The sequence below is a fragment of the Phaenicophaeus curvirostris genome, chromosome 16 (genome assembly GCF_032191515.1).
Source record: "Phaenicophaeus curvirostris isolate KB17595 chromosome 16, BPBGC_Pcur_1.0, whole genome shotgun sequence".
NCBI classification, from domain to species: Eukaryota; Metazoa; Chordata; class Aves; order Cuculiformes; family Cuculidae; genus Phaenicophaeus; species Phaenicophaeus curvirostris.
In genome coordinates, this window is record NC_091407.1 from 1,203,896 (window position 1) to 1,229,936 (window position 26,041).

The 26,041-nt window shown below is 41.9% G+C and overlaps 1 protein-coding gene and 1 long non-coding RNA gene across 5 annotated transcripts in view; one reads left to right on the forward strand and one right to left on the reverse strand.

The window, feature by feature from the left end:
* Positions 1–16,705, reverse strand: part of MYH11 (myosin heavy chain 11) — a 48,464-nt gene extending 31,759 nt beyond the window's left edge. For all 4 annotated transcript variants that reach the window (XM_069870323.1, XM_069870322.1, XM_069870325.1 and 1 more), the window contains exons 1-3: positions 16,347–16,705; positions 11,770–11,926; positions 4,793–4,820 (exon numbers count right to left, since the gene is read on the reverse strand). In XM_069870323.1, the coding sequence (XP_069726424.1) occupies positions 4,793–4,820; positions 11,770–11,926; positions 16,347–16,688 (527 nt within the window). In that variant the 5' untranslated portion in view covers positions 16,689–16,705. The remainder of the gene's footprint in view (positions 1–4,792; positions 4,821–11,769; positions 11,927–16,346) is intronic.
* LOC138727680 (uncharacterized) overlaps positions 1–26,041 on the forward strand; it is a 26,815-nt gene continuing 774 nt past the window's right edge. The window contains exons 1-3 of the long non-coding RNA XR_011338595.1: positions 1–1,911; positions 5,314–5,416; positions 9,598–9,842. This is a non-coding gene — a long non-coding RNA (uncharacterized lncRNA). The remainder of the gene's footprint in view (positions 1,912–5,313; positions 5,417–9,597; positions 9,843–26,041) is intronic.

Here is a 26,041-nt window from a genome sequence, read left to right on the forward strand (position 1 = left end):
AAGTGGTCTCCTTCTGCCATGTGATCTATTTAGTATATAAAAACAGGACTGGAAACTACCCAGCTCAGTTAGTAATCCACCTGACTTCAGCATGCAAAGAACGCATTATCAGTGCTGTATCTCTGTCCCATTAGTATTTTGACTGAACACTGGGCCATTTAAGGCAATTCTAAAACATGATGCATTTTTGAACAGCAGTTCATCTTGCTTTGGCAGCATCGGAACATTTATGAGAAATGGAGCTGGCAGGCAAGTCTGCTTGTATTTTAAGACCAAAAAATACAACATTTGTGTTACAGCAGTTACAAAAACCATCAGCAGTAATACAATAGTTTTCTCTTGTAAAACTCTTGCATTAAAGTAGACTAACAGTTTGTATCAGTGCTGGAGAATAAGCAAGTGATCCTGCTTCATCTGAACAAAATGTTTGAATGCTCTTTGAATTCAGAGGGACCAGAGCTGGGACTGCCCGAGGTGTCCCTGCTAACTGGGTAAAAAGGGACATCTCATGTGGAGAGGTATCTTGATACAAGAAGTAGACAAGCAGAACTGGCATCCCAGCTGCGCTCTGTGCAGCGTCCCTTGGGAAGCAGGAAGGCAGTGGTAAGTTTTCGTCTCCTGGAGGACTTCCAGTGTTAAGTTTATTTACAGCCCTTAAGCCTTTTCTTGAAGTGAAATAGTGGTTTTCAAAGTACAGGTACAAGGGCCAGATTTACGCAGTCTTTTCTCAGAACATTTCCAGTCTACTTTTCCCTCTCTGTCACATTACATTGTCTCATTATCTCTTCTAGATACCTTTTGCTCTGATGATTACATAGATGAAAATGTTTTTATACTATCCAGTCTCAGCAATCAAAAAGGGCATGGATGTTGTGGATGTAATAAACTTGTTCATTCAACTACAACAAGCTAGTGCTGTGCGGAGGGCAACAGTCTAAATGTAAGTTGGACTTCTTTGTCTTTGGATTCAAACTAAAATGGACTTAAAAAAACCCTAAACAATACATTTGAAAAATCTTATGGATATTTGTCAACACTTTTGAAGCTGAAACTACTTAGCTGGATCCATTGCAGTTCTACTTCTTTTCCTAATTAGGAAATATAGCAGTTAATTTTCCCTACCAAGGGACCAGTGATAAATGGACATAAGAAATATGGGTAGGTTCTGGGCAGAACTTTCAAGATGGAATGACATTGATGTAAGCCCTAGGAAACCAGAAACAATTCCTGCCTGAGGTACGACACGATAAGAAGTGTTTCTTCTGGCTTTTAGAGTTTTAACCAGGAATAATTGAGATGAATATGTTCCTTTTCACAAGACCTGGGTTAATTTGCACAGTTTAGAGGTTGGATTCATCTCTGCCCAGGCTTCAGTGCTAAAACATTTCCATGTTTTATTGATAAAAATTAAGTGTCCTGGGAACAATCCCAAACCAAGCACATCAGTTTGAAGACATACACATACAAAGTTTTCAAATAAATCTACCTTACAACTTTGTTTCTTTGGGAAAAAATAAAAATAACTTTCTTCAAACAAACGCTGGGCTTTGAACTATTCCATTTTATTAAAGGTTATTTGTAGTTCATCACTACATGAATTGCATTTCCTTTCTCTCAGGGCAACAGTGCCCATCATTTGGCTTTCCCCCGAATCCCTGTGACTATTGCCATATATGGCATTATCTTACTTGTAATTATCCTACCATACTGTAATGCTTAAGTTACTTAACATTTTGTTCTGTGCTTTCATTCTGAACTCTTTGCTCCTACACAGGCTGAGGGTTTTCCTATTTTCTGCATGTAAACTTTGAGGCTTTAACTTCCTTTTGAAGCAGACAATAAAAAGTTCTTCAATATGAAATGGAAAGCAGACAGGATCTCAATAGCTACAGTAGGAAGAAAATATCTAAGGTCAACAAGTAATGAACAATAATGTTCATAGCTGATGAATACATCTAATTTTTCAATAGATCAGATCATTTTAAAATGTCTGTGACAATAGACTAGTCTGATAAACAAGAATCCACTAAGCATTAGTATCCATTAAGCTCTCATACTCTAAAGGATGCATCGCAGCTGTGTGACCATGTCTAGATTTTGTCTCAGTAATAGAACATCATGCATTTGAAAACTAACTAATGAGGAGGAATGCCTTTAAACATCAAGAAGCTTACAAGGGGAAAGACCCAGGAGGAGGAGAGCATGTGAATCTCATAGTTCGCTTCACAGATGGATGAAATTCTTCCTAGAACTACTGAGCTGCAACAGAATTGGTCACGCTGGTTTTCTTCTCTGTGTCTGCCTTGAAGTATTGTAATTTCTGGGGTGGTAGAAATGACTTTCATTGTGAAGTAGTATGAGGAATCCCACCTGTTTTAAAATCTACATGCTTTCTCAAGCTCAGTAACTGAATTTTTAAAGATGGATCTTTTCCTTGTAATCATCTCTCAGTGGTTTTGGTATGGGCTACCCATAACAGGATGCTCTCACATTGTGTAAATGAGGATTTAAAGTACATAAGCTGACATACATAGTAGTCAGATATAACAGAGGTTTTGTATCACATGAGCTTCACCTTAAATGAAAATTATTCCAGTTAGGATACATTTTCAAAGTAGGACAAAGTGAGACTAGAAAATTGGCCCCACTGTTGCTGAGTGAGCCTGAGGTGTAGCTAGGACTCTTGTATGTTTGGGTATAACTGGGAAAAAACAGTGTATTTCTTTGTTGAAAATTTGAAAGCTTTCTATACTAATACAATGATATAAGATTTAGCTTAATTCCACTTCTGGAAACACCTAAGAAGTACAAGCAGAATTTATTTTCAGCATTTGTTTCAGTAAGCAATGAACCACAGAAATTGCCCGTTCACACATTGTTAATCCGGCGATGCTGGCACTGCAGGAAGCCCCTGTGCAGTCAATGAGGTGCCTCTCAATCATATCAGGACTTGGCAGGCTTCACCCTGCGCTATTAGGTGTGCAAAGATAATGGAAATCTTTGTACTAGACCAGCTGTACCCCACTACAGACCCATCTCAGAAGCCGGCCCACTGATCCTACTAGTTTACTTATAAGAAAATATAGAGATGGAGCTGGTTCAGCACCAAGCTCCACCCCAGGTCTAAAGCCACACAAGATATCTGTGCGGGAGAAGGGCCAGGCAGCGATGCTTGCCAGCTCTAGTCTTTGAGATTTAGTGAGCTGGGAAAGAAAAGAATTCAGCTCTCTCGTGGAGGAGTCTTTTGACTAATGGGGCTTTGCAGTTTGGAGGATGTTCTGGATGACTCTGATTCTTGACATGTGTGAGAAGAGAAAGCAGGCTGAGGTCCTGGTGGGGTTCTGGAGAGTTTGTCCAAAAAGAGAGCGGGAAGTAAGAGGGAAAAGGCAGGATGATCACTACCTCTATATGTTATAATAATGCAGCCACAGATGTATAGTTAGTAAGCACAGCCATGGTATAAAGTTTCTTATGTTCCAGAGAGGCAGCTCGTAAATGCGCCTGATATCATGTGGGGTTTTTAAGGCTGACTGTGAAGTGCAAGAAAGCAACGGGCAGGGATGACAAGGTAGGATGCTCAGTCATGCTGCCCATGAGAAAGAGCTAACACAGAGAGGATGTGTGCACAGAGGAAAGTAGATCAAAGGCAGTATGTGTGCAGTTATTAATAAAATGTAGAGGAAATAATGAAATCTGGGAAAGGTTGAGAATTCTGAGAAAGCATTAGAACCCACGAGCATTAAAGGCAGATGGAACATTTTAAAAATACCACAGTTAATCACACAAAGGGTAGGGATTGAAAAAGAATGCAAACAATACTTAACCACCTAAGAGTGGGTTCAATGAGCTTAGGGTGAAGTCCTGAGAATGGGTATATTTATACTCAGAAACACGGAATCACGCCTAGTTTCAGATCTGTGTCCCTGCATATGACCCAGCAGCATTTCAGATGCATGCCAGGTACTACGCATCCTACCAGGCCTTTGGCTCCCAGCTGAGCTCTACTAACAATGCAATAATTTTGTGGAAGTGGTTCAAAGCACACAGAACTGTACTTCATGTGCACAATTGCTGCTTGCATTTTGACACCAGTATTTTGGCTATCCTGCTGAATTCCCATAAGGTAAATAGCAAAAAGTGATGGGTAGCAGTGAGTGGAAGAATGCAAGAGTCTATATGGCAGCATCCGTAAACATAAGTGAGTTTTTGGCAGCATCCACAAATATGTATTTAAAAATCCTTATATCTACATTTTGTACAATTTAGGTACCAGGCCTTGGAAAATTTGAGTCTGTAGCTCTTTAAAGGAAAGATCCCAGCTGATCAATGCCATGAAGTCTTCAGTTATTGTTACATATGTTAGGCAAAACCAGAATTTCTTAGAATTTTTAGCAATTTATAAAATAATGCAAGCTTCTTGACAGCTGCCTAGCTGACAGCCAAGAGAACTTTCTTCTTTCTGTACAGCCAAATAAGGCCAACAAAAATGAGAGACCAGCAGTGGTTAAAGTTGTGTACGTTTGTTTTAGTTTCACTAATTTTTTTGGTTTAAAAGATGTGTGAGGACTGTTTTAAGGCATGGGTCATGATGTCCATCTGACATACAGCAATTATTCTAAACATCTCAGTGAATCACTCACTGAGGCTACTTTCGAAATCGTAAAGACATTGCATTCTCTCTATTTTATGTGTGACTAGTGTGAAAGACCTTATGTTTCCAGCTTAGCTGGCCAGATGAATAAAGAAAGATATTGTGGTATTGAGATATACTAAAATAGATTAATTTACTTACGTGCACAGGATGGACTGGTCTTCTCGATCTGTGAATAAACAAAAAAACATTCTTAAATTAGACAATATGGCTGTCCTGACAGAAGCGCTTACATTTATAAGGATTTAAATTGAACAGCCTATACCTTCCAAAATCTGGCAATCCACAATTAGTCAAAAGTACTGTGTTCATATCTTATTTAATTTGCCCTTGCATTTAAATAACCATCTCTAATGGAAATATTTTTTACCAAAAAATGAACAAAAGGTTAAGAGTTCAACAATATTTTTTGTAAATTCCATTAGAGATGAACTGTAATGAGGACAGCAAGAAGATCAGGCTCTCTATAAGAAGATTATAACTGAAAATTTCAAACCTGAAACTCAAGTTTTTATGACGATTATGAAGCATGGCTAGCAGCCCACTTGAGACAAAGTCTAGACAGATAAGGCAGCAAGACCTAAAATGTTTTAAGCTGGTCATGCAAAGCTTTGAATTTTGAAAGTAGATAATGTACTCTCTATTTCATTTCAGACTGCAAGATAGCTTTTATCTTGATGACAAGTAATTTCTTTGAGATCTCTGCCAAAGAATAAGATAAAATAAGATACTCAATGTATTTTACAAGAGTACGTCAACAAGTGTGTAAGTATTCTTGAGTTTTTCACTAGGAACCTGACCATCAAACATATTTTTGATCAAGATTCATAGAAAGGTGGGCCAAAATCTCCATTTCCACTATGTGAGGCACGTAAGAGGTTTCTGCACAGCAGGGTCTAGTGTGCTGCAACGCTGCATCAAGGTTTAGGATTACATCCTAGTTCCATGAACTGTTCTTGCAACATTCCTCCCTGATTATGCTTTCAGAGTCAGAGTTTCTTTTTACCTTCAGTACTTTTACACACAATTTTCTACCAAACGGCCGATCTCAGGCTAAGATCTCTAGGCTGTGATGGACAGTGTGCACACCCTGAGGCTTCATCATGGGGTCCACAACACTGAATTATTTTGTAAAGCTCCATTGAAGCAAGACTTAGAGGAAAGTCTGTGGTGGTAGGAGGCTTTACAATTTGCCGTCTGTGTAAAGATGTGTGACTACTGTGCTTGCCGTGATCAGTTCTGAGGGATAACTTCGATGTTGTTCATTGTGGGGATGATCGAATGCTGGACACGTTGCCCACAGAGGTGTGGGATCTCCACCCTTGGAAGCAGACTTGAACAAGGCTCTAAGCAAACTGCCCTGGCGCTGATGTTGGCCCTTCCTTGAGTGAGGCAGGCACAGACTGCCTGCTACAGACTGTAGATAAATCCTCTGATTTAGGAAAATAAATTCCCAGGCAGGTCTGGTACAGTTTTGAAATGTGTACATAGTTTACGAAACTGACAGTTGAGGCAGACAATTAAGGCAGAAGCATGTGTTTCTGTACGGTTTTGCTTTATTTATCGTATGCAGAGCTAGCGTTAGCCTAGTGGAGCCCCTGGTCAGAGGGAAAGACGTGAACCCCTTCCTCCTCTAATTCAGTGTGTGGGGTGACTTTCGAGGATGTCTACCTGGTTGCCTGCCACCACTGCTGACCCTGCATGTAGTAAATACCATGAGATAAAGAGTCTTTCTGTACTGTGTAAGGATAATGGAGATAAATTTGACCTATTAAGCTTGCAAGTTGTAATTGCTGCCTGGACCACAGCCAGTCTAAGAAAAGCAGTTGAGGATTCTGCAATGGCTTGGATTGGTATTAGACAACAACTGTTTTACTCCCAGTTCCTAAATAGCTATAATATTAACTGCTTTATTGATCACTCACATGGCAAATGGTGCCACTTAACTGCTATATACAGTAACTTGGTGCAAAATGACTCATTATATTTCACTTGGAGATATTTGTCAGCAATCAGCCCAGCAGGACTCTTCCACATCAAGATTTGGGAGGAGAGGAGCTGTGAGACGGGTTTATTTTTCATTGCAGGGTATGAGCTAGGCTTTCTTCAAGTTAAAAACAAGTGAGAACACGGTAGAATTTTTGCTAAAAATACACTGTTGTGTAAATAGAAACCAAGGACATATATTGATATTGCATCACAAACCCATAAATACCATAAAGAAAATAAAAGTGACTCCTTGATACAGAATTGCCAATGGAATTTCTGAGCTCAGGGAACATTAGAAAAAACTGGTCTCCTCCAAGCCAAGTATTTTCTTACTATTTTTCTCTGCCCATTGCTTCACTTCTTTTGCTCCCCAGTAAGTGAAAAACCCTTCCTGAAGGTATCTCATAAGCTGGCCTACCACAGAGGTTTGCATGTGTGCATGGGTATGGGAAGCTTTGCTGAAATGTAACAGTGGAAGAAAAATTAGGAAGGTCAGAAGTTGCACCAAGTGCCCTCTGGGACAGAGAAAAGGGCTCTACGCTATTTCAGAATTTTGCAACTTTATGTGGGTTGATCTATCAGAAGGGAATGGCTTGCACAAATAAAACTTAAACATTATTCCTGGGCTTAAATATAACTAAATATGTCTTCTAGCTTTCAATACTTGCTTGGTTAATGTGTTTTTTAAAAATGTGACACTACCTGGAAGACTATCATATCCACCCCCTGTATGTAATATATGATTTGGACATTTTGAAATTTTCTCCTCAAATTTTAATAGCATGGAGATCTACATTTACATCCTAAAATCTGCCAGTTTTCTTAAATGTACAGTTGAATTTTTTATTTCCTTCCTGGAATCTGCTTGGCTTTTTCACCTAACACTTCCAGATTGCTTGTAAGAATCATGCACACCTCTGTTCTTGATAGACCAGCTAGCTCTGCTTAATCACAAACAAAATCAGATGGTTTATCACAATGAAACAGCAAGTTGGCAGCTTTACCATAAAAGGAAAAAAAACAGACTGAAACCATGTTCCAACACTCGCTTACTGCTTCTTTACATTCGTTAATAACTACACTGCCTAAAGGGAACATTTCTGTACTGTCCTGCTAAGGACACAGTAAACAGATGGCTTTTCACAGCAGCCTCCTTTTCTAAGATCTTGGGAACTGTGTTTCCCTCCCATACCTCCAGTAACTACTAGGTTGTTTGTTTTTCCATCTATAACTCAAGCTTGCATAAAAATGGCTTTGCAGAAAATAGATAAACTTCCTGAGTCTGCAGAAAGAGGTAATGTATCTTCTTCATGGTGATTTATTACCAGAGAACTTAATAAAAGCCTAATCACCCACATGGAGACTTCTATCTATTATACTGTGTTAGTGATGTGGCAATCAGAAGATTCAACAAGCACTCCAGTTTGAGCATGGAAAAGCACGACTGTGATTTGTAAAAGGGTTTAGGTGCTCAAAAGCACTAGAAACAGGTGGAAATTTTATCTCTGCCGAGCCAACATCTCTGTTAATTCCTGTGTCCTGTGATATGTCAGCTTTTCCGCATATTTGGAAGAAAGTCCAATTAAATGATTTCTGTTAACCATGGCTAAGTGTTATTACCAGAACAACTTTGATGGGACTCAAACATCAGCCCTAATGAATATATTAACCAAGTAAGTTTCTTAAGCAGAGGAGAAGTGCAGTGTGAACAGCTTGTGGTTTTTGCTGGATATTTGTGCCAAATAGAAGAAAGGATGAGAACGTGAAGGGCTGCGATTCCCAGATGATGAGACTGCAATAGGACCAGCAATCTGCAGACATTGAGGCTTGATTCAGAGAAAGATAAAGGTTCCCTGAAACATCTGAACAACCTGATTTCTTGTGGCCAAGTGGCTCTGGTCATGAAGTACTAAGATATATTGTACTTTGGCAAGAAAAAACTATGCAAGTTTCCCAGCTAAGGAGCACTACTGAAATTTCTCAAGGAAAGCATTCAGTGCTCTGATCCATGTTTATGAGTAAGGGGTTATTTTTTTTTATGTTTTATTTGAAAATATGCTTACAAAAACCTATGAAACTCTCTATGTCTATTCTGCATACACACAATCATGTTAACACCCACTTTCACCACTTGAATGTGAATACAATTTGGTTGAATAACTAGAGTTATTTTGAGGTTTGGTTTAGTTTTACGCACAAAACATGAATATGCTTTTACAAACAAAGGCACAGCTTTAAAACAAGCCAGGGCCCTCTTCAGAGATGGAAAGCCTCCAAAATGGCATGTGCAAGTAAATAAGCAAGGAGAGCGTGGGTGTGCTGGGCTTGTGATGCAAACTTGTGTGGGACCTCTCCCCGGCTACCATGCCAGCTGCGTGTGGTTAGCATGGGAGGTGGTAGAAGAGCATTCTCTTAAAGGTTCAACTGATCATCTGTTCTCCCCCCTTTCTTTCTACTTGCTCTCCTCCTCTCTGCTGTCAAGAATTCCTTGCAAAGGGGGCACATGAATAATGAGATGTAAAGCTTTTCCAGGAGTTGGTAGTGAAAGGAAATTATTATCAGCACCAAAAAAGTGAGTAGAAAGAAGTATACGCTCTTGCTGCCTCCTCCTCCCAGCACCCAGCCTGGGAGTTACGCATGAAGCCAGGCTGTGCTAGGGGCAGTTAGTGACCACAGTGAAGGGCAAGTCAGCTCCAGTGGCTTCACTATTGCCTGGGACAGCACATTAGGAAGGGCTGGAGACAGGCAGGGAAACGAAAAGTGGAAGAGGTCCTTGTGCTGCAGGGATCAGGCTGATCTATGCTGATACTAGCCTCATGTTAAGCAGAAAACTTATGTACTGTCGTGCTACAACAATTCTTCTGTGTCACTGTCGGCTGTAGTATTATATGTTTTCTCTTTTCACTGTAGATAGCTTGTAGCCCTTTCCTAGTTGTTTTTCCCCACTCCATTTTTAGGGCCAAGTGGCAGTATTCTGCACAGCTGAATGAGGAGAACATTGCTAATGACCTGCAGGAGCCAGAAGCCTCTTGCAGAGCTCCCCTGGAAGGCTTGCTGCTTAAAGGATTTGAGGAAAGAAGACTGCCCTGACTTCAGGGTTGGCTCAGAGCCCTGGACGGTGCTGGATACAAAGCGCTGAATTCAAGAGATGGTCTAGAAGACAGATACATGACTGTGGCTCATTGGGATAAGCTTATGCCAAGTAAGTTTCTTATAACTGTGGTTACATAAAAAATTATGGAATCACGTTATTCTGAAAGCACCTGCCTCCTTAGTCCATGTAAAAAACTTATTTTACGTGCCTGCGTTGATGATAACTCTTCTATTACAATAAGAATGAAAGTCTGTTTTCAGGATGTCTTTTACTGATCATCCTTCTCTGCTGCACTGTGGCTCTGCCTTCTGGGACGTATTCTAATAAAGGAACTGAAATAGGTCCAGAAAAGGAATGTTATATAAGCCATAGGAAGAAAAAAGGTTGACGTATAGATACCTAGTGCCCTGGGCTTAGAATCGAATTAACTATATTTCAAAGGCTTGTTTATCTGAAAATGTAAAATTCTAAAGTTAGGAGCCCAAGTTATAATTAGGGAATCAACTTAAGTAAGTAAATAAACCTTGAGAGTTTAATCTTCAGAAATGCCTAGGATTTTGTTATTTGATTATTTTGTTATCATAATAGCTGGTACTTATGAGTAGTTAGGACTTTTTTGGGGGAAAGACCTGTTTTGATGCCTTTGTTATCAATCACCATTGGTGTGTTCGTGTGTGTGTACTTGTATTTATGGTGCTGGTACCTGAGTGACAGGGATTTGATTGGTATTTGCAGTTGGCAGAAGTCTGCCTGAGCCTGGGCAATTTAGGCTACCCTATCACATGTAAGATGATTTCTTTTTTTTTTTTTTCATTGTGGGAAAGGGCTTTGTCAAGTCCAAGTCTTGGTTTAAAACATAGCAATTAACCATGAAGGCTTCTACCTTCTAGTAAACTCATGAGGTTCACATTTCAAGTAGGGCAAGTACAGGAGCACTGCAATTCCTGGGATTACAGCCTGCTGTGCACCTGGAGAAATGCTGTGTAATTTTATTTGTGTGGTCAGAGAAAGTGCAAACTGGTTTTGAATGCATTAACTTCTTGGTAACGATCGCTGTTCTCTGTGTGTATGTATTTAATTATTACAAAGAAATCAATACTAGCTACTAATCTACTTACTAGACTGAAATTTATAGATGCTGTTTATTGTTTTTTTCCCAGTCAGATCAAACCCCTTTAAGTCTTAAATGCTTAAGCTACAAGCTTGGAGGCCCTTAGCATTAAGGCCAAGCCTGTGAACTTTGCTGTAGTTACCAGCCACAATTTCTGCAGGATCAGATCCATAGTGAGGGCGTTTAATTTTCAAAGCATTTTGCGGAGTCTTGGTTTCCTGGAGGACCTGAGGTCGCTGTGAGATGACAACTGATCACATCCCTGTCGTCTGTAGATGTTGCAGCCTCATTACTTCATCACTATAGCTGTTTCATCCCTAAATTTATTATTTTTCCCTAGAGCAAAACCCCAGAAGTCTGTCAGTAGTGACTGCAGAAGGGTGAGAGCACTGTGAATTTTGAAGGTTTCGTTTGCAGCAGTTGGAGCCTGACTGCTTTCCCATTGCTGCTTCTTGCCACTATAGTTAGAAAACAGAGCACATCACAACTTGGGCTCCAAAGCATTAGACTGTAATGAAAGTAGCCCCAAACCAGCATTTGAATTTGCTTGACTGAGAGAGAGAGAGGAGCAATGCTGACAGATCCAGCAGCGTTAGCTGCTAACTTTGGAATAGTCTCCACTGGTGGAGAGGGAGCATTTTCCATGCCCGTATTTGCCAAAACTATTTGCTTGACTTTGAAACCTTCCCACATGCCTCATCACAGATGAGTAAAAGGATTGTTTTTCCTTTTTGAGTCACAGTGTTTGTGGACTGCTGCTCCTGCCAAAGAATTCCTCTGAAACTTCTAGAAAGCCTGTGTTGCCCTCTGTAACAGATCTTTTCTGGCTGTGCTTCTCGCTGGAGCACATGAGGAGTTCTAAGGTGTTTTCTCCCATGTTACTGTGCAGTGACTTCTAAGAACTGCAGCTTTAGACTCTCCTACCTTGCAGCATGCTCCTGTAGGCTGTGTCTGCGATGGCGTAGATGTGGGGTGGCATCTCATGCCTCTTCTTTCCCTTGTACATGTCGATAATCTTCTCTGAATAAATGGGCAGCTGTTTGTATGGATTTATCACCACACAGAAGAGACCTGAATAAGTCTGCAAGGAAATTCAAATAACAACTGGGATTAATACCATGTACCACATCTAGGCTGGGGAAGACAGGCATCAGCTGCATTGAACTAACAGGACTTGAGCAAATAACATTGTATTGTATTCTGCCTAGTGTAATAAATGAAGCAGTGATTTCTGACAGTACATGTATGGGTGGTTCCAAGTGGACAAATAATAATTTCTAATAAGCAAACTGCTACAGATTAGGTGAATTTAGAAATCTGTAAGAACACAGGTCTGACATTAGAGCTTCTTGACTTCAGTTATTTCAGCAAATAGTGAAACATCCTTATCTGTGATGATTTAGCAACCGTAATACGTCACAATATCTCTTTATACATGTATTTTCATACCAGAGTTATGTTCTCTGCTCAAGTAGGTATCAAATTTTGTAGACTGAGATCCTCTGTAAGAAGCTTTGATTGATGTTAGAAGAAAGCCTTTTAAAAACCTTTATATGAACATCATGTAAGAGTAATGATTGATAAGAGTCCTTGAAAGAAAAGCACTGAAGTTCCAAATAGGCGTCTTAACAGAATAGCCATGCCTTCAGTACATAACCAGTTCCATAAGAAATTTAAGGAAAAATGTGGTTTTGTTTACAGTTGAATTTAAGTATTAATAGAAACATAAACAAACAAGAACATTGGCTACCCCCTGATAGCCTTTCATCTTTGTAAATTCTTCTTTATTTTGGAAAGCTCCGGCTACTGAACTGGGAGTAGAAATAATAACATATGATAATAGATGGTGAGCCTTATATCACATACGGTTACTAAAAGTAAGCAGTTTGCAAGGATTTCACATTTATTTAAAAGAAATATAACACACACACACACAAAATTTAAAATATGAAATGACAAATTTATGAGATTAAATCAGTATTGGGATATTTAAGCTGGCCTATGGTGGTTAATTTTAAAACCGCACCAGTTAAAAAAAAACAGAAACAATGAAATGAGGCTCTTTCTAGCTTAGGCATAAGTGGGTTTGGTTTAATATTTTTCTGTTGCTGTGCTGTTTGAATGAGTGCTTTGTGCCATGCCTTAATCTCAGAGCTGTGTCTGTGGATGGCTTGAGCTGCCTTGGTTCCCCCATAGGAAACTCTACAGTGCAGGACTGTAAAATGGCATCCAGGAGGCTTGGCTCTGGGTGCAGGGATTTCCCTTTCCTGACCATAATAGGAAATGGCACAACACTGTCTCGGCACAGCCTCAGTGCTTTATTTGGTATTAAGCAAACACGGTGAGAGCACCCAGCAGCCTCCAGCAGTGAGGAGCAGGTTGGGTGCTCCACGCTGAGCAGGAGAACCTCTGGGGTGCTCTGGGTGGTGAAAAGGACCTCTCTGAACTTTACAGGTTGGGACAGCATTTCCAAGGTCTCAAGTCAGATAACAAGAAAATCAATCTCGAGATCTTTGCCAGTTCTCAATAGCCCCAAGCTAAACCCCTTGATGTGGAAGGTAGATAATTACTGTGTCAGATTTGCATTCGCACTGGAGGTCAGAGTTAAACTGTGCTGATGTCAAATTGAACTTGAGTGCTGCAGGGGCAGTGGACTTGGAATGTGGCAGGTTTTTGTCCTAGAGTGACTACCAGGGCTCTTAAAGAATGGACAGCAAGGCCTTTATTTTCAGCAGAGATAGATCGATAGATCGATAGATCGATAGATAGATAGATAGATCGATAGATTTACTGAATGTACTCATTCCCCATCAAGAAAATAAAATAATAGGAGGCTAAATTTCCAATTCAGGAAACTGTTTAGGTATTCTTTCCCTGAGATGTAAAGGCATTTGCCCGACTTGCCACGTGCAGGGCTGTTTGCACACCCAGGCGTGCAGTAACGTGCCTTCAAAGAACTAACTTTGAGCAGCAGGTCGCTAAGGCAGGGCAAACACCTGAGCTGAGTAATCTATCTAGATTACTGTGACTAGAACTACATTCAGTGAAACCAAGAGGTCTTGGTCAACCTTCCCAAGATGAGAAAAGCAGGTCCCCTGCTTTTACAAGGGTTTTGGGGAAACGAATTAATGTATGTGTTTTGAAGAGGTGCAAGCCAGTTGGCTGGGCGTGATCATTCTCCTTGGGGCATGAGCAGCCCGGAGAGGGGAACCCACCATCACCTCTCTCCCTAAAAGGTCTGGAGACAGAACACGGTTTGAGGTGTCTTGGGGATAGTGTCCATCGGAGTGCTGAGCTTGTGTGTCCCTTGGGCAATCACTGCCGATGGGTATTTAGGAGAGACTGGCACAAATACACACATCTACATGGTAAATGCATAAGCTTGGGCAGAAGAAGCTCACTTCTGGTTCCAAATGCATATATAGTTTTCAGTAATTAAGAAAGTGTTTTGCACTGTTAGGTGAAGATGGCATTAGTAGTACCTGTGGGTACAGGCACAAGAAACTGCTCTCAAATCCAATGAACTTGTGTTGTTATTCTATTGATGCTTATATAATCAGTTTTGGTCTAATTTGTGGGCAGATCCTATTTGTTCTAAGCCATGTGAAACATGAATTAGTGGTGATGCACTTCTTCCCCTTCTTTCTTAATTATCTATAATGAAGAAAAAGGCCAAGGCATTTTTTAAATGTACAGTCACACTGAATTTCTGTACTGAATCTTTTTATTTAATAATGTTTCATATGCATGCAGGGGCAGAAAATTTGACTTTTTTTTGGCTATGTTGACTTTATTCTTTAGCAGAATTGGGAATCCCCATTTGTGTCAGTGATGCTCTAAACAGGAAAATGCTAAGGTCATGTTTTCTTCGTACGTGAGGGACTTCAAGGGAGGTAATGTAGACATCACATGGCCAAGTCAGGAGATAGTTGTCTACAGTTAGTTTTGCAAGTGGATGAGAACAGAGCCTCAAATTCTGTTTTGATGCCCCCAGTTTATTTATTTATTTAAAGGGGTTAATATCTTGTAGGGCAGCACTGTGTATGGCTGGAGAATTTGAAGCAGTCTTTGGTTACTGAAAATATTACTAACTTGTTGTAGTACAAGTTGAAAGAATTTCTTTATAACTATTTATTTACCACCATTTTAAAATCTAGTCTCTCGAAAAAAACTAAATTTCAGATACACTTCCATTTGTCTCCATGGAATATTATTTGATTTCTAATCCATTATCCCCTTTTTGAAATTAATTTCCTCTTCCTGTACAAAGTGACAGTTCCACAAAATAATCCACAAAGTAAATATATCAGGAATTCTGGAACATCTGTGCAGATTGTTGCTGGGATCAACAACAAAGAAATAAACCCCACACATTTTATCTGACTATTCTTCTAGTAATTCTTTTTAGATCTTGCAACAATGCAGAACGTTTTCAAAATCCATTTTAGTAATTACCACTGTATGTTCTGATATAATAGCACGTAGGTCTATGTGTTCATCTGCAAACTTAAAATCCAATAAACTAAAATACTGAAAAGATGGGAAGTCTGGGTTCTGCCAGGAATCTTGATGTGCATTTTTGTACATTCTTGAAGGAAAGATCTTGAGCTTAGCTCTTTAGTTATGCACAACAATTAAATAGTTCCTTTGTAACTATCTTATTTTCTGCTTCATTTTATTTTCCAGTTTAGCATTCATCATATTATTAATAAGAGCTCTATTCCTGCTTCTAGAACCCTGTAGCTTACATTTCTGCAGCACAACATGAGGTTCCTCCATGGAAAGTCAAGGATAACAGCTAAGTCTGGTGGAAACTTGCTGGGTTTCCTTTCTGTGCAGTTTGCTTACTGTTCATGCAGATAGATTACAAGGTTATTAATGTCAAAATACGCATGAAGTGATATGTTTGTGTGGATTGGTAGACAGAATAACCTTGGCCCTAATACATGTGAACATAGAGAAGTTTATGATTTGTCCAGACTTGTCTGATCTGTAAGTTGACCAACACAGGGAGAAAAAAAAAAGGCAGTTTTAGTGGATGCATGACTTCAGTTCAGTACACACTGGAGCATATGAATACTCTCACTTGAATTTCAGTGGTGTTATTAATTTATTCAAACATAAGGTTTTACTCAAGCACCCACTGAACCAGAACTTCTCAGATGCCTTTCAGTGGGAGTTTTGCCTTAGGAAGGAAACTTGTTCAGGTTTGCACTGAAGTCATTCAAAAGTCCCTATTGATTTATTTCAAAGCAGCTGGACAGAAGTATTGGTCAGGTATTGGAGAGTAATTTCCAAACCAACAATATCCTTTCAGTATTAGCGAGCTTTGGGGAAGGAACCTTCATGTGTTGTAATTAAGAAGCAATTATTGAAGAACCAGGAAATAAAGTGAACTAAATACATTTTTGGTCTGGGATGCCACTGCTGCGGATGAGTGCTTGCATAGGACGTGGTAGCATGCAATAGGAAATGCCGTGTGCATTTTTGATTCTACTTACATAAATTAAACCTGAGAAGTATCTCTCCCTTAGATTGTGCAGCACTGAAGCTTCATTGAGGCAAGTCAGCTCTGCCATGTCCTCCACCTTGGAGAACTTAGGAGGGTTCATCTTCTGGATGTCATCCTTGCTCAGTGTCACTTTCTTTCCATTTTCTGTCAGTTCAACTGTCACCTCATCCCCCTTCTCTTCCTTGATACTTGCTGCTTCAAATCCATGTTTCTCTGATGGAATCCAAACCAGTCTCTTTGCTGACCAGTCAGCCTGGGCAAGTGGGTTGTTAATGAAATTTTTGTCCACAAAGAGGAATTTCTCATCGTCACTGAGAGGTTTTTGAGCCATTTTGACTCAGTAGACACCTGTTGAGGAAAGAAAATATTCAGCTTTAAAGGGAAGCAAATGCAGAAACATTCCAGGGAAAACACATTTATTGGATCCACCATGTGGTAGATCAAAAGCTCTATAGGTCCTGTGTCATATCTTGCGTTGCCATGCAGATACTTTTGGGTGCGAGCTCAGATAGTTTAGAGAGTCTGTGTTGGGATTCCCATTCCTTTGCTACTGTGTCTGAAATTGCCTAAATCAAAAGCTTCGTGGTACTAAACTAAATGAGGATGCCTGGGCTTATTAGTTAATTTTTTTTTTATTTTGTAATGAAGGTGAGAGAGAAAAGTAAAGCATAACTAATGTCTGCGCAATGAGACTATCAGGACTGCACCAAGATTACCAGCTGAACAGCTTTCTGCAGCCTCATCTTTTGCCTGTCACAAAGTTAATTCAGACAGATACATAAAAAACTTCTCATCACCCAAATAAGGTTGGGTGCATACTGAAATACCAGTTCAATAATGAAATGACTAGTAGAACAGTTCCCAGGCTGTGTTCCAGAAAGGACAGAAAGGAACTTTTCTTGCAAAGGACTATTTCCAATCACTCTACTATAATTTCATTTGGAGAAGTACAAGATTAAGAAATGGTCAAAAGAAAAAAAAACCAGAAAAATATTATTATCAGTTCTGCTGGTGAAGAAGTAACTTAGAGTGATCCCATTTCCATGGTTCAGACAGTGGGAGTTAATCCTTCATGAAGGGTTAATGTCTAACACTTGAGAGAGAAGAACTAAAACAAGCCTGGAAATTGCATCAGCTATTAGATACTCTGAACCATGATGCTCAAATTGGAAGGATGATGCATCTTTGTCAAGTAGCTGGACATGAATAAAAGAACATCACGCAGTCCCGCTTGGATAGAGGAGCCAGATGTATCTGCTCCGAAGGTGAGAGCAATAGGAGGGTTTTGGCTGCTTTGCACCATGTCTGCGAGGGAGGAGGCATCATCTGTCCTCTGACGTTGGAGGTTGGGGTGTAACTGCAAGAGCTTTGCTTGTAATGCTGGAGCTTTCCTAAGTGTTCTGCTCTGTCCTCTGGGGGACACAGCTCTAAATGAGGAAAGGAGTAAACAGAGGCCTTATTGAAATTTGCTACAAAGCAGGAGAAGAGTGATGCTAATCGGGAAACCTTCCATGCAGTGGAGCAGAGAGAGGAGTTGGGGAGAAGCTACATGAGGAAGCAGGGAAGAGTGCATGCCCAAGAAAAACATCTCCATGAGACGGAGGCTGTTTCATTTCCTTATTGAGAGTGAATTTCATATTTACAGCATCCAAACAATCATGAATCTGGAGGGAGTTTGGAGAACTGACTGCTAAAGATGTCAGCAATTGACCCATAAGCAGGATAATATTTGTAAAGACCAAGCACTGTGGTATGTAGCCAAATGGACGCCCTGTGCTCTGGGAGTATCAGTGATTGGTTTCCAAATATTTTTCCCTGAGGCCTTCCCACAGATTGATGTTTTCTTGCCAGGCCAGACTGTGTGAGGGGTCTGAGGGAGAAACGTAGATCATGCAGAAGGTGACGCAAAACTAGGATTTTAGAGGCCCTAAGAGGGTTAGATGCTATCCCACTGAAATTCGGTGGAAATTATATGTTCCAGCTCCTTAAACTTCCTTGACAATTCTCTCATATAAGAAAACCAACCAAAACTGCTTTCCTCTAATGTGCTCGTTCTAGAGCCACCAGCCTTGCCTGAAAAACCTCAACAGGGCAACCCACCCATGTCATCCACACACACGCGATGCACATGGTGATGCGGGTGAGTAGGAGGGAGACCCTGAGAGCTTGGACCTGTGCGGCACCACTGGCCTCCGCAGCGTTCCCTGCTGTCAAGTCGCTGTAGGATGTGGCCCTTCACTCGCTCCCAGGGGATTCTTGGAAGAGAGCTGCGAGAGGAAACTATTTGACCTCTGTGTGGATTAAGGCAGAAAATGTTCCCTCTTTGCCAAGAGGGCTGGTAGAGCTGCACCGCTCCAATAATGGAGATGGTATTCTCTCTAGCTGAGCTTTCCAGCTGGCGGCTGCGGGGTGAGGCAGCCGGACAGAGGCACGAAGGGAGCACGGCCCCATCGCCAGCCTGCGGCTCGCCAGCAGCAGGAGCCCCTCGCCACCTGCCGCAGCAGCAGCGCGCAAGGCACGTTCTCTGCCCAGCAATGTGGAAGGAGCTGCTGTGGCAGTGGAGTGGGAGGATTTCCATCCACCTTAGGCCCAGGAGAGAGAGCTAGGTGGTCATCCTGAAGCATCAGAAGGGTCGGATGGTGCTGCCCGTGGCTGAGTGTCAAGTGACAGTACATTCAAATCAAAGCAAATTGGGTATTGCTGCCAGAAACACCAAAGGTTAGACTGAACTGCAGAGCTGAGTTTCACAAAGTCAAATGCTGGTACTTTGAGGCTGCCTGCAAACAGTGGTTGTGGAAATCAAACTGCTGAACCATCCTGACTTCAAAAACCAGAGTGAAGATAAAATGGTCGGTGTGCTACAAAGCACGTCTCCAGTGGGACCACCCGAACGTTCTTCATCGTTCTGGGGCCCAAGCACCAAGGGACAGTTCCTTTCTTTGTTACATGCCAAATCAAAAGCATCTTCCACGGGTTACACTGGGAAACAGAGCTGGTCTGTCTGCCTTCTGCTACAGTCTCCTACTTCTTCCTGTATGGAAAACTTTCTGCACTTTGTTATTTAAATTAAGTCTTTTTGAAAGCAAGGTGAGGTTAGAAAGTATAAAAGGTGGCATGATGTGCAGAATTTGAAAATACAAGGTTTTGTTATCCCCCAGACCTAAGTACTATGTAATTGTCTGTAAACTTGTCTATCTCTCATCAAGTCTGAACTGCACTGGTCCAACATGATATCAGGGAAATGGGCCAAGGGGAAAGAGTCATTACTGCCTGTTAAGAACATTCCCTGAGAAGGGAAAATTTATCCCTTAGCCAATTTGTGAGTTTCATCTATAGGGCTGGTCAGAGAAATGGAGACCAAAATCATCTCTGTGCAAGAGATAAGAGGTTCTCATTCATTCTTTTAGGTAGGTGATACCCCAAATGACATGCAAGACTAAATACTTTTACTCTCAGAGGTCAGCTATGCTTAGGAAGGGGGGAGGAAATGGGAGGAAAACCAATCAAAAAAAATATTACTGATAAGAAGTTGCTTGCCTTAGAATTATGCCAAATGACACCAAACTGGTTGCATGGGTTATATTTGGCTAAACCTTCAATGCACGTGTACACATGGGCGCGCAGACTTCCACGGCTCACTTTCTACTCCTCCTTTTGCTGTCCCGCTGCAGATCTATCCAGCTAATCTTCACTGCTTTTTCCCCTTATCATGTCAGTGACAGAAGTTGAACGCTGTCTTTACAATCAGTTTATCCTGAGCATGTTATTCCAAGGACAAAATATAAATATCTCCAGGAAGTGCATTTTAATTAAAGGTTATTGTCCAAGCAGAATTGCCTCCTGGGTCAGAGCTCAGAGGGGCTACTTTTCTCTTAATGAGCAGATAAAGGGCATTTCTCCCTTCCTCTGCAGGATGTGCCTGTCATTATAAAAGCTTATCACAGCCGTACAGGGAATAATTATTAGAACAGTGGAACATAGAACAAAGTATATGAATTATTTTCAGAAACCAAGTGCTGCTGTCCTAAGTGGTTTCTGATGGAAGAATGTAGCGATGACCTGCTGCCCGATTCAAACTGTGTTTCTTGGGCTGCTGTAGCTGTTGACTCTGTTCTTTCCAGGTTGCTTATGTTTTACTTTCCCAGTACTTCACTGAGCTCCCCGACTTAATAGAAAGAACAAGTAGAGGTGAATCCTAATGTAGTGATCTCAGTTTGGGGACTGTTTCCCCAGCGCTGCCGCCGTTCCCTCCTGGCCTTCACCCTCCTGCTGGGCACAGGGACCACCCCTCAAAGGCTTTACTCTCATCAAGGACATTTTCATCTGAACATGGAGGTATCATCAGGACTAGTTTATGGTTGTTCAACCATGGAAGAAGGGAAGCCTGTATTTTAAGAGAGAATGCTTTCAATAATTTCACAGAGCTGTTTTGTTTAGTTGGTTTGATTATAGTTTGGGTTTGGTTTTTTTTTTAATGCATTCTCCATGTCCTTGAATCAAACTGTCTGTAAGTGCCTCTGTCTCCCCTTGGGTCTTCTCACCTCTGTTAATGCAAGTTACTATATAACTCTGATTAAATACTTGATAGCTCTTTTAATAGTACAAAGATATTGGCCCAGTTCATTACTTGTGTTATAAACACTAAAAATTAGAAAAGGAAAAAAGACTTCAGTTGCATCAAGTGGGGATCAATTCCCTTTATCTGGAAAGTGCCAGCTATTTCAAATACCTCCACATGTCATTCTATCAAGTAAAAAATATTCTACGTGTTCATTAAAATTCATATATAAGCCATATTTTAACTGGACTTAGCACGAGTTGGAAAGCTATCTCTAGCTCTTGGCTTCTTCTAAAATTAACATACTTAAAAAAAAAAAGCCAACTGATTTGCAACTAATAAGTTTCAGTGAATTATAAAGAGTCAGGATCTTCTGCATACATCCATGCATGCTACCATATATGGCGATGTTCTTCTCAATACTAGCTGTTCCACAAAAATGTAATGATAACAAATTCAAAACAAATACCTTTTAGGGACTAGCGTGTCAATTGGAAATGAGATAATAAAAATCAATGTTTACATCTGAGGAAATACAGCCAGAGGAGTAGCATGCGCTGAACTAAAGTGACTTCTTAATCCAGCACTTTGCTCTCCGGGGGTTCATCGTTTTAGCCTCCGTGTTAGTGGCTTGAGGGAATTGTGAACTTGAGGAGTTCAGCAAGTCTGTCTGTGCACAGGGGCTGGTTGCAAACTGCAGAGCTTTGAGTGAAGGAGAAGGTAGGCTTAGTTTTGAACAAGTGTATTTTAGAAGAGATTTTATTGAGGCATAGGTATTAGGTAATAAGGACAAACCTTCTGATCCCCCTTACATCTGAAATATCTCATATCACGTATTAATTATGTACAGACACGCATCTCTCGAATGCACATCAATATGTGTTTACACACACACACACACACACACAAATATATGGATGGAGGTGTTTGTGAAAGAAGCCAGTGAGCGCCTGGGATGCTGCTGAAGCTGCTTTCTACACTGCCATCTACTGTCGCCTTCATTTATTCACAGTGTTTTGTTAAAGTTAGAAGTTTGTTGCTGTACTTTTTCCTTTTAGAAACAGCATGGCACAATTGAAATTACTCGAATTACCGTAGTTCAGTGAATTATCAGATTAGTTTTGCTTATAATTTATTCCCAGCGTATTAAAAACATGCATATGTAATGCTAAGGCTTTTTGTATAAATGTTTCCACTTCTAATTTTTAAGCTTTCGCCCTGTTTAAAGAAAAAGTAACTGACAAACTGATTATTTGATTTGGTTATATTGTCTTTAAAGAGCATGGGAAGTGCACTAAGTTCCTTTACTAGTACTGAAAAATGTAAAAATCCTAAGCGATGATCAGCAGCTCAGGCTATCAGGTTTCTTTCCCGAATGCGCCCGTGCTGGTTATTTGCAGCGGGTACCTGCCACCACCTGGCAGTGCCAGCACCTCACCCGCTCCCAGGTGCCTGCGCCCAGCATCTCCAGGGACTGATGGAGCAGGAGAGAACATCTGTGCTCGCTTTCAAACATGCGTGGTCTCCGATGCGTTTCAAACAGACCCTGATCAGGAGTACACAACTCGGGATAAACCCTTGGAGCTGGTCTGATAGGTCTGTTCCTAATTCTACTTTGTATGCAGGTTAGTCTCAGGATGAGTTTGCAAAGCAGGGTAGTAGTTAGCTTGCCCAGGTGCTCCATCCCCAAGCGCAGCGAGCCCCCAGCCCCGTGGTACTTACAGGTTAGGGGAGCAGAGAGGGAATTGGAGAGTCGGGAACCTGTACAGCCACCAGCCGGGACAGTCCGAGTCCTCGCCGCCCTCGCAGCCTCCCTATATAGAGGAGGAGAGTCTTGTCAGTGGGGAGGGGCCCTGGAAACCACGTCCTGCTGGAAAATCCTCTTGGTACCTGGGTTAAAAAAGGCAGCTTGATCCAAGGACCTCATTCCCAGCAGGGCCTGCTCCCAGGCTGCTGCCCCTGCCCCAGGCTGCTCCTGAGGGGAGCGGGACGGACGGTTCTCTCTTGGAAAGGCACGGAAGGGTTGCCCCTAACTTGGAATAGGTGCCCTGAACTCAGAAGTTTGGAGGTTTTGCTTTTTTCTTGGGTGAAACTGTCTGGCCAAGCAAGTGAACCTTTAACTCCTTGCTGCCTTGGCAGTGTCCTCGCCCCTGGTGGCCCCTGGTGGCCCCTGGTGGCCCCTGCCTAGAGGAGAACTGGGGCAGGTCACAGCCCCACCTGGCACCTACTCTGGGTGCTTCTCTTGGAGCTAAGGCAAATCCTGAGTTCAGGGGTTGTTTGGGACAGGAGGGTTATTCCTGACACGACAGGGATGTGGGGGTGGACGTTGCTCTGGGTCTCTGCGTGTTTATGTGACATTATGGTTGGACTCGAGGATCCGGTGGGTCTCTTCCAACCTGGTTATTCTATGGTTCTATGATTCTATGATTTGGAGTCCGTGGCTGGTTTGAGTCTCCTTTGCCTGTGGGGAACGAGAGGGTCATTCCCAACGTCCTCAGTGGATTTGCAGCTCAGTTCCTGAGGAAGGACTAAATACTTTTTCATATATAAGAAATACCTCCCTCTGTCCATAAAAGGAAGAAGAGAAGTGATAAATAGCTGAGGGGAATGGTCCTTGGGATGCAATGGAAAGATCAGGAGGCAGGCGCCGAGTGCTGGGGGGGAGGAGGAGGACGGGGTGCGGGGAGCCAGACCTGCAAGGGTTAGGGAGAGATCTGGTCCTTGTCAAGCCTTGCTCACAGCCCCCCAAACCTTCAGGCCCCAGCTGTCCCCCCTCCTTGCCCTGCTAGTAGCCAACAGCCTGTGCAGTAAGACCTGCGGATGGAGACATCCCAAAAAGGGAAAGCTAGGATCCTCTAGGAATTCCCATCAACGTGCCAAAGAGAAAATACCGTAACAACCCCCTCTCAGCAACAGACTAAATATGGTGTACACCCAAAGGACCAGAGCACAGTCCTGGGTGAAATTATTTCTCTTGACATCAACAGCCCTGTCTCCTCTGGAAAACAAACCCTCCTGGGGAAGATGGATGAAGCTCATATTGGTCTCGGCATCTGAAAAGAATACCTGTGAGGGGAGGCTGGGTCGGAAACCTCTTCTATCACTCCAAGTATAAGTGTTTTCAGGTCTGACAGACTGGGAGACCCTTCTTCTAGCCCTGGCCAGCAGTCGGCACGTTTAGGTAAAGGGGAGGGCAAGAGCAGCAGAGTTTGTTCCCTGCGGCATTTCAGAAAGACCAGGTATGGCCTCATGTTTGGGCCTCGCCTGGAGAAGCCCAGGTTTGCCCCCGCAGTTGCTGGTCTCGGGGCTGCGGGGCCGCGGGGTCTGTGGCCGCGAGCTGCGGGGCTGCCGGGCTCTGAAAGGCAGCGGTGCCAGGTTAGACTCCTGCACGCGTGACCGTGCTGGAGCGAAGCAGGGAAACGATCAGCAGGATGTGAACCTAACAAACCTGCTGTCGTTAGCAGAGAGCTCCTTACAGAGTAGTTTGCCTTTCTTTTTTTTTTATTTCGGTTCCTTTATTGCAAACTTAGCTTTTTAGATAGGCCTATAGTGAATATAAAATAATGAAATGCAAGGGGATCCTCTGAAAAGCATGATAATTCTAACATTTGTCACAGTTGATCCAAGAAGTTCCTGTTAAACCCGTGCAGCTGTTTCATAAAACCAGGCACTTTTAAATAGTAGCTTAAAAAGGAGTGGAAATTATTCCAGCTGGTTTGCAAAGCGCTGCAGTGCAGACACAGGCTGCTGCCTGAGCAGCGTGTTCAGCAGAGGCAGCGGTGGAGGGAGATGGATGATGTGACATTAAACAGGGCTGGAAAGTCTAAAAAGCATTATTGCTCCAACTGGAACAGTTGTGCTTTCCAGCCATGTGGGGTAGGAGCTGGTACGGGTGGCTTCCAACCTTCACTTAAAGATTAGTGTAAGAATATACTAATATAATAGCCTGGCTGGACTTTCTGAAATGTTGAGGTATTTTTTTTTTAATCTAAAGTTGCCTCAAAATAAAAACTGTGGATTCCCAGGGGATGATGCCTTTGTGACAACGAATAAGCTTTATTTAAACCCCCCTGATTTGTTTATTTGATTACTTTTCTAGGAAAAATAAAGTATTGAGCAGCCTGCACTTAAAATATCTCCTTGCTGAACTTGCACCATAAATGCTACTTGAAGGGAAAAAAAAAGGAAAGAAATGAACTTTCAGCTGCTGGACCATGGTGTAACCTGAATAGAAGGGAGGGGGGAAAAGAAAAGCATGGATGGTGATTTTAGTTTGTTAAATAATGTATGTCGGCTAAGTGATTTTTTTTTTGCTTAGAAGTATTTTTACCAAAGTTTGCCAGCTAGGCTGTCAGATGTGGGGGGAACTGGCAAGGATAGAACGCTGGCAGCTACCGCCGAGTTGAGCTGTGCTCTCGCCTTGCCCCGGCGGCCACCAGAGCAGCCTGCTGAGGTAAAATAAAAAAAACCAACTGCTGCACATTAAGCTTTGTGCTCGACACTGGCTGCGGGTCAGGTGAGGTATTTCACATACACAGGTCAATCCAGAATCGGTTGCATACGAGCTGCTGCTGAAAGGGTGTCTTTGCAAATGTGAACAAATATTTTGGGATTTCTTTTCCTAAACGTAACCACCTGATGATAATCACGCCTCCGGAAAACTGATCAACTGACTCGAAGATTAGGCTCGATACAAAGGGTGCTCAGGAAGGAAAGCGTAACCAACTCCCTAGAGTGTGTTGATAAAGCTTAGAAAGAAAACATCTCCTGTGCCTGACAGAAACTAAAACCTCTGGAACAGCACTGGTGCCGTGGAGCCTACAAGTGTCCTTTCCTCTGATTCTAGGGGAGAGCAAAAATCTGTTTTTAAAGATTTTTTTTAAAAAAGTAAGACAGCTTGGGGTTAAGTTCTTCCAAAGTGCTTTTCAGATCTGATATCCACGCCAAGCTTCACTGGCTCCTTGTCACCTTCACTTGTGGTATCACGCTTGGACAAGGAACAGCCTCTTTTAATGTCATTCCCTCCTAGCAGTCTCAGTTACAGCGCTCTATCACCAATAAAATTCAGAAATGCATTTTGCTCATGAAACCCTCCAAACTTCTACAAGCCTTATATATTTTTTTCC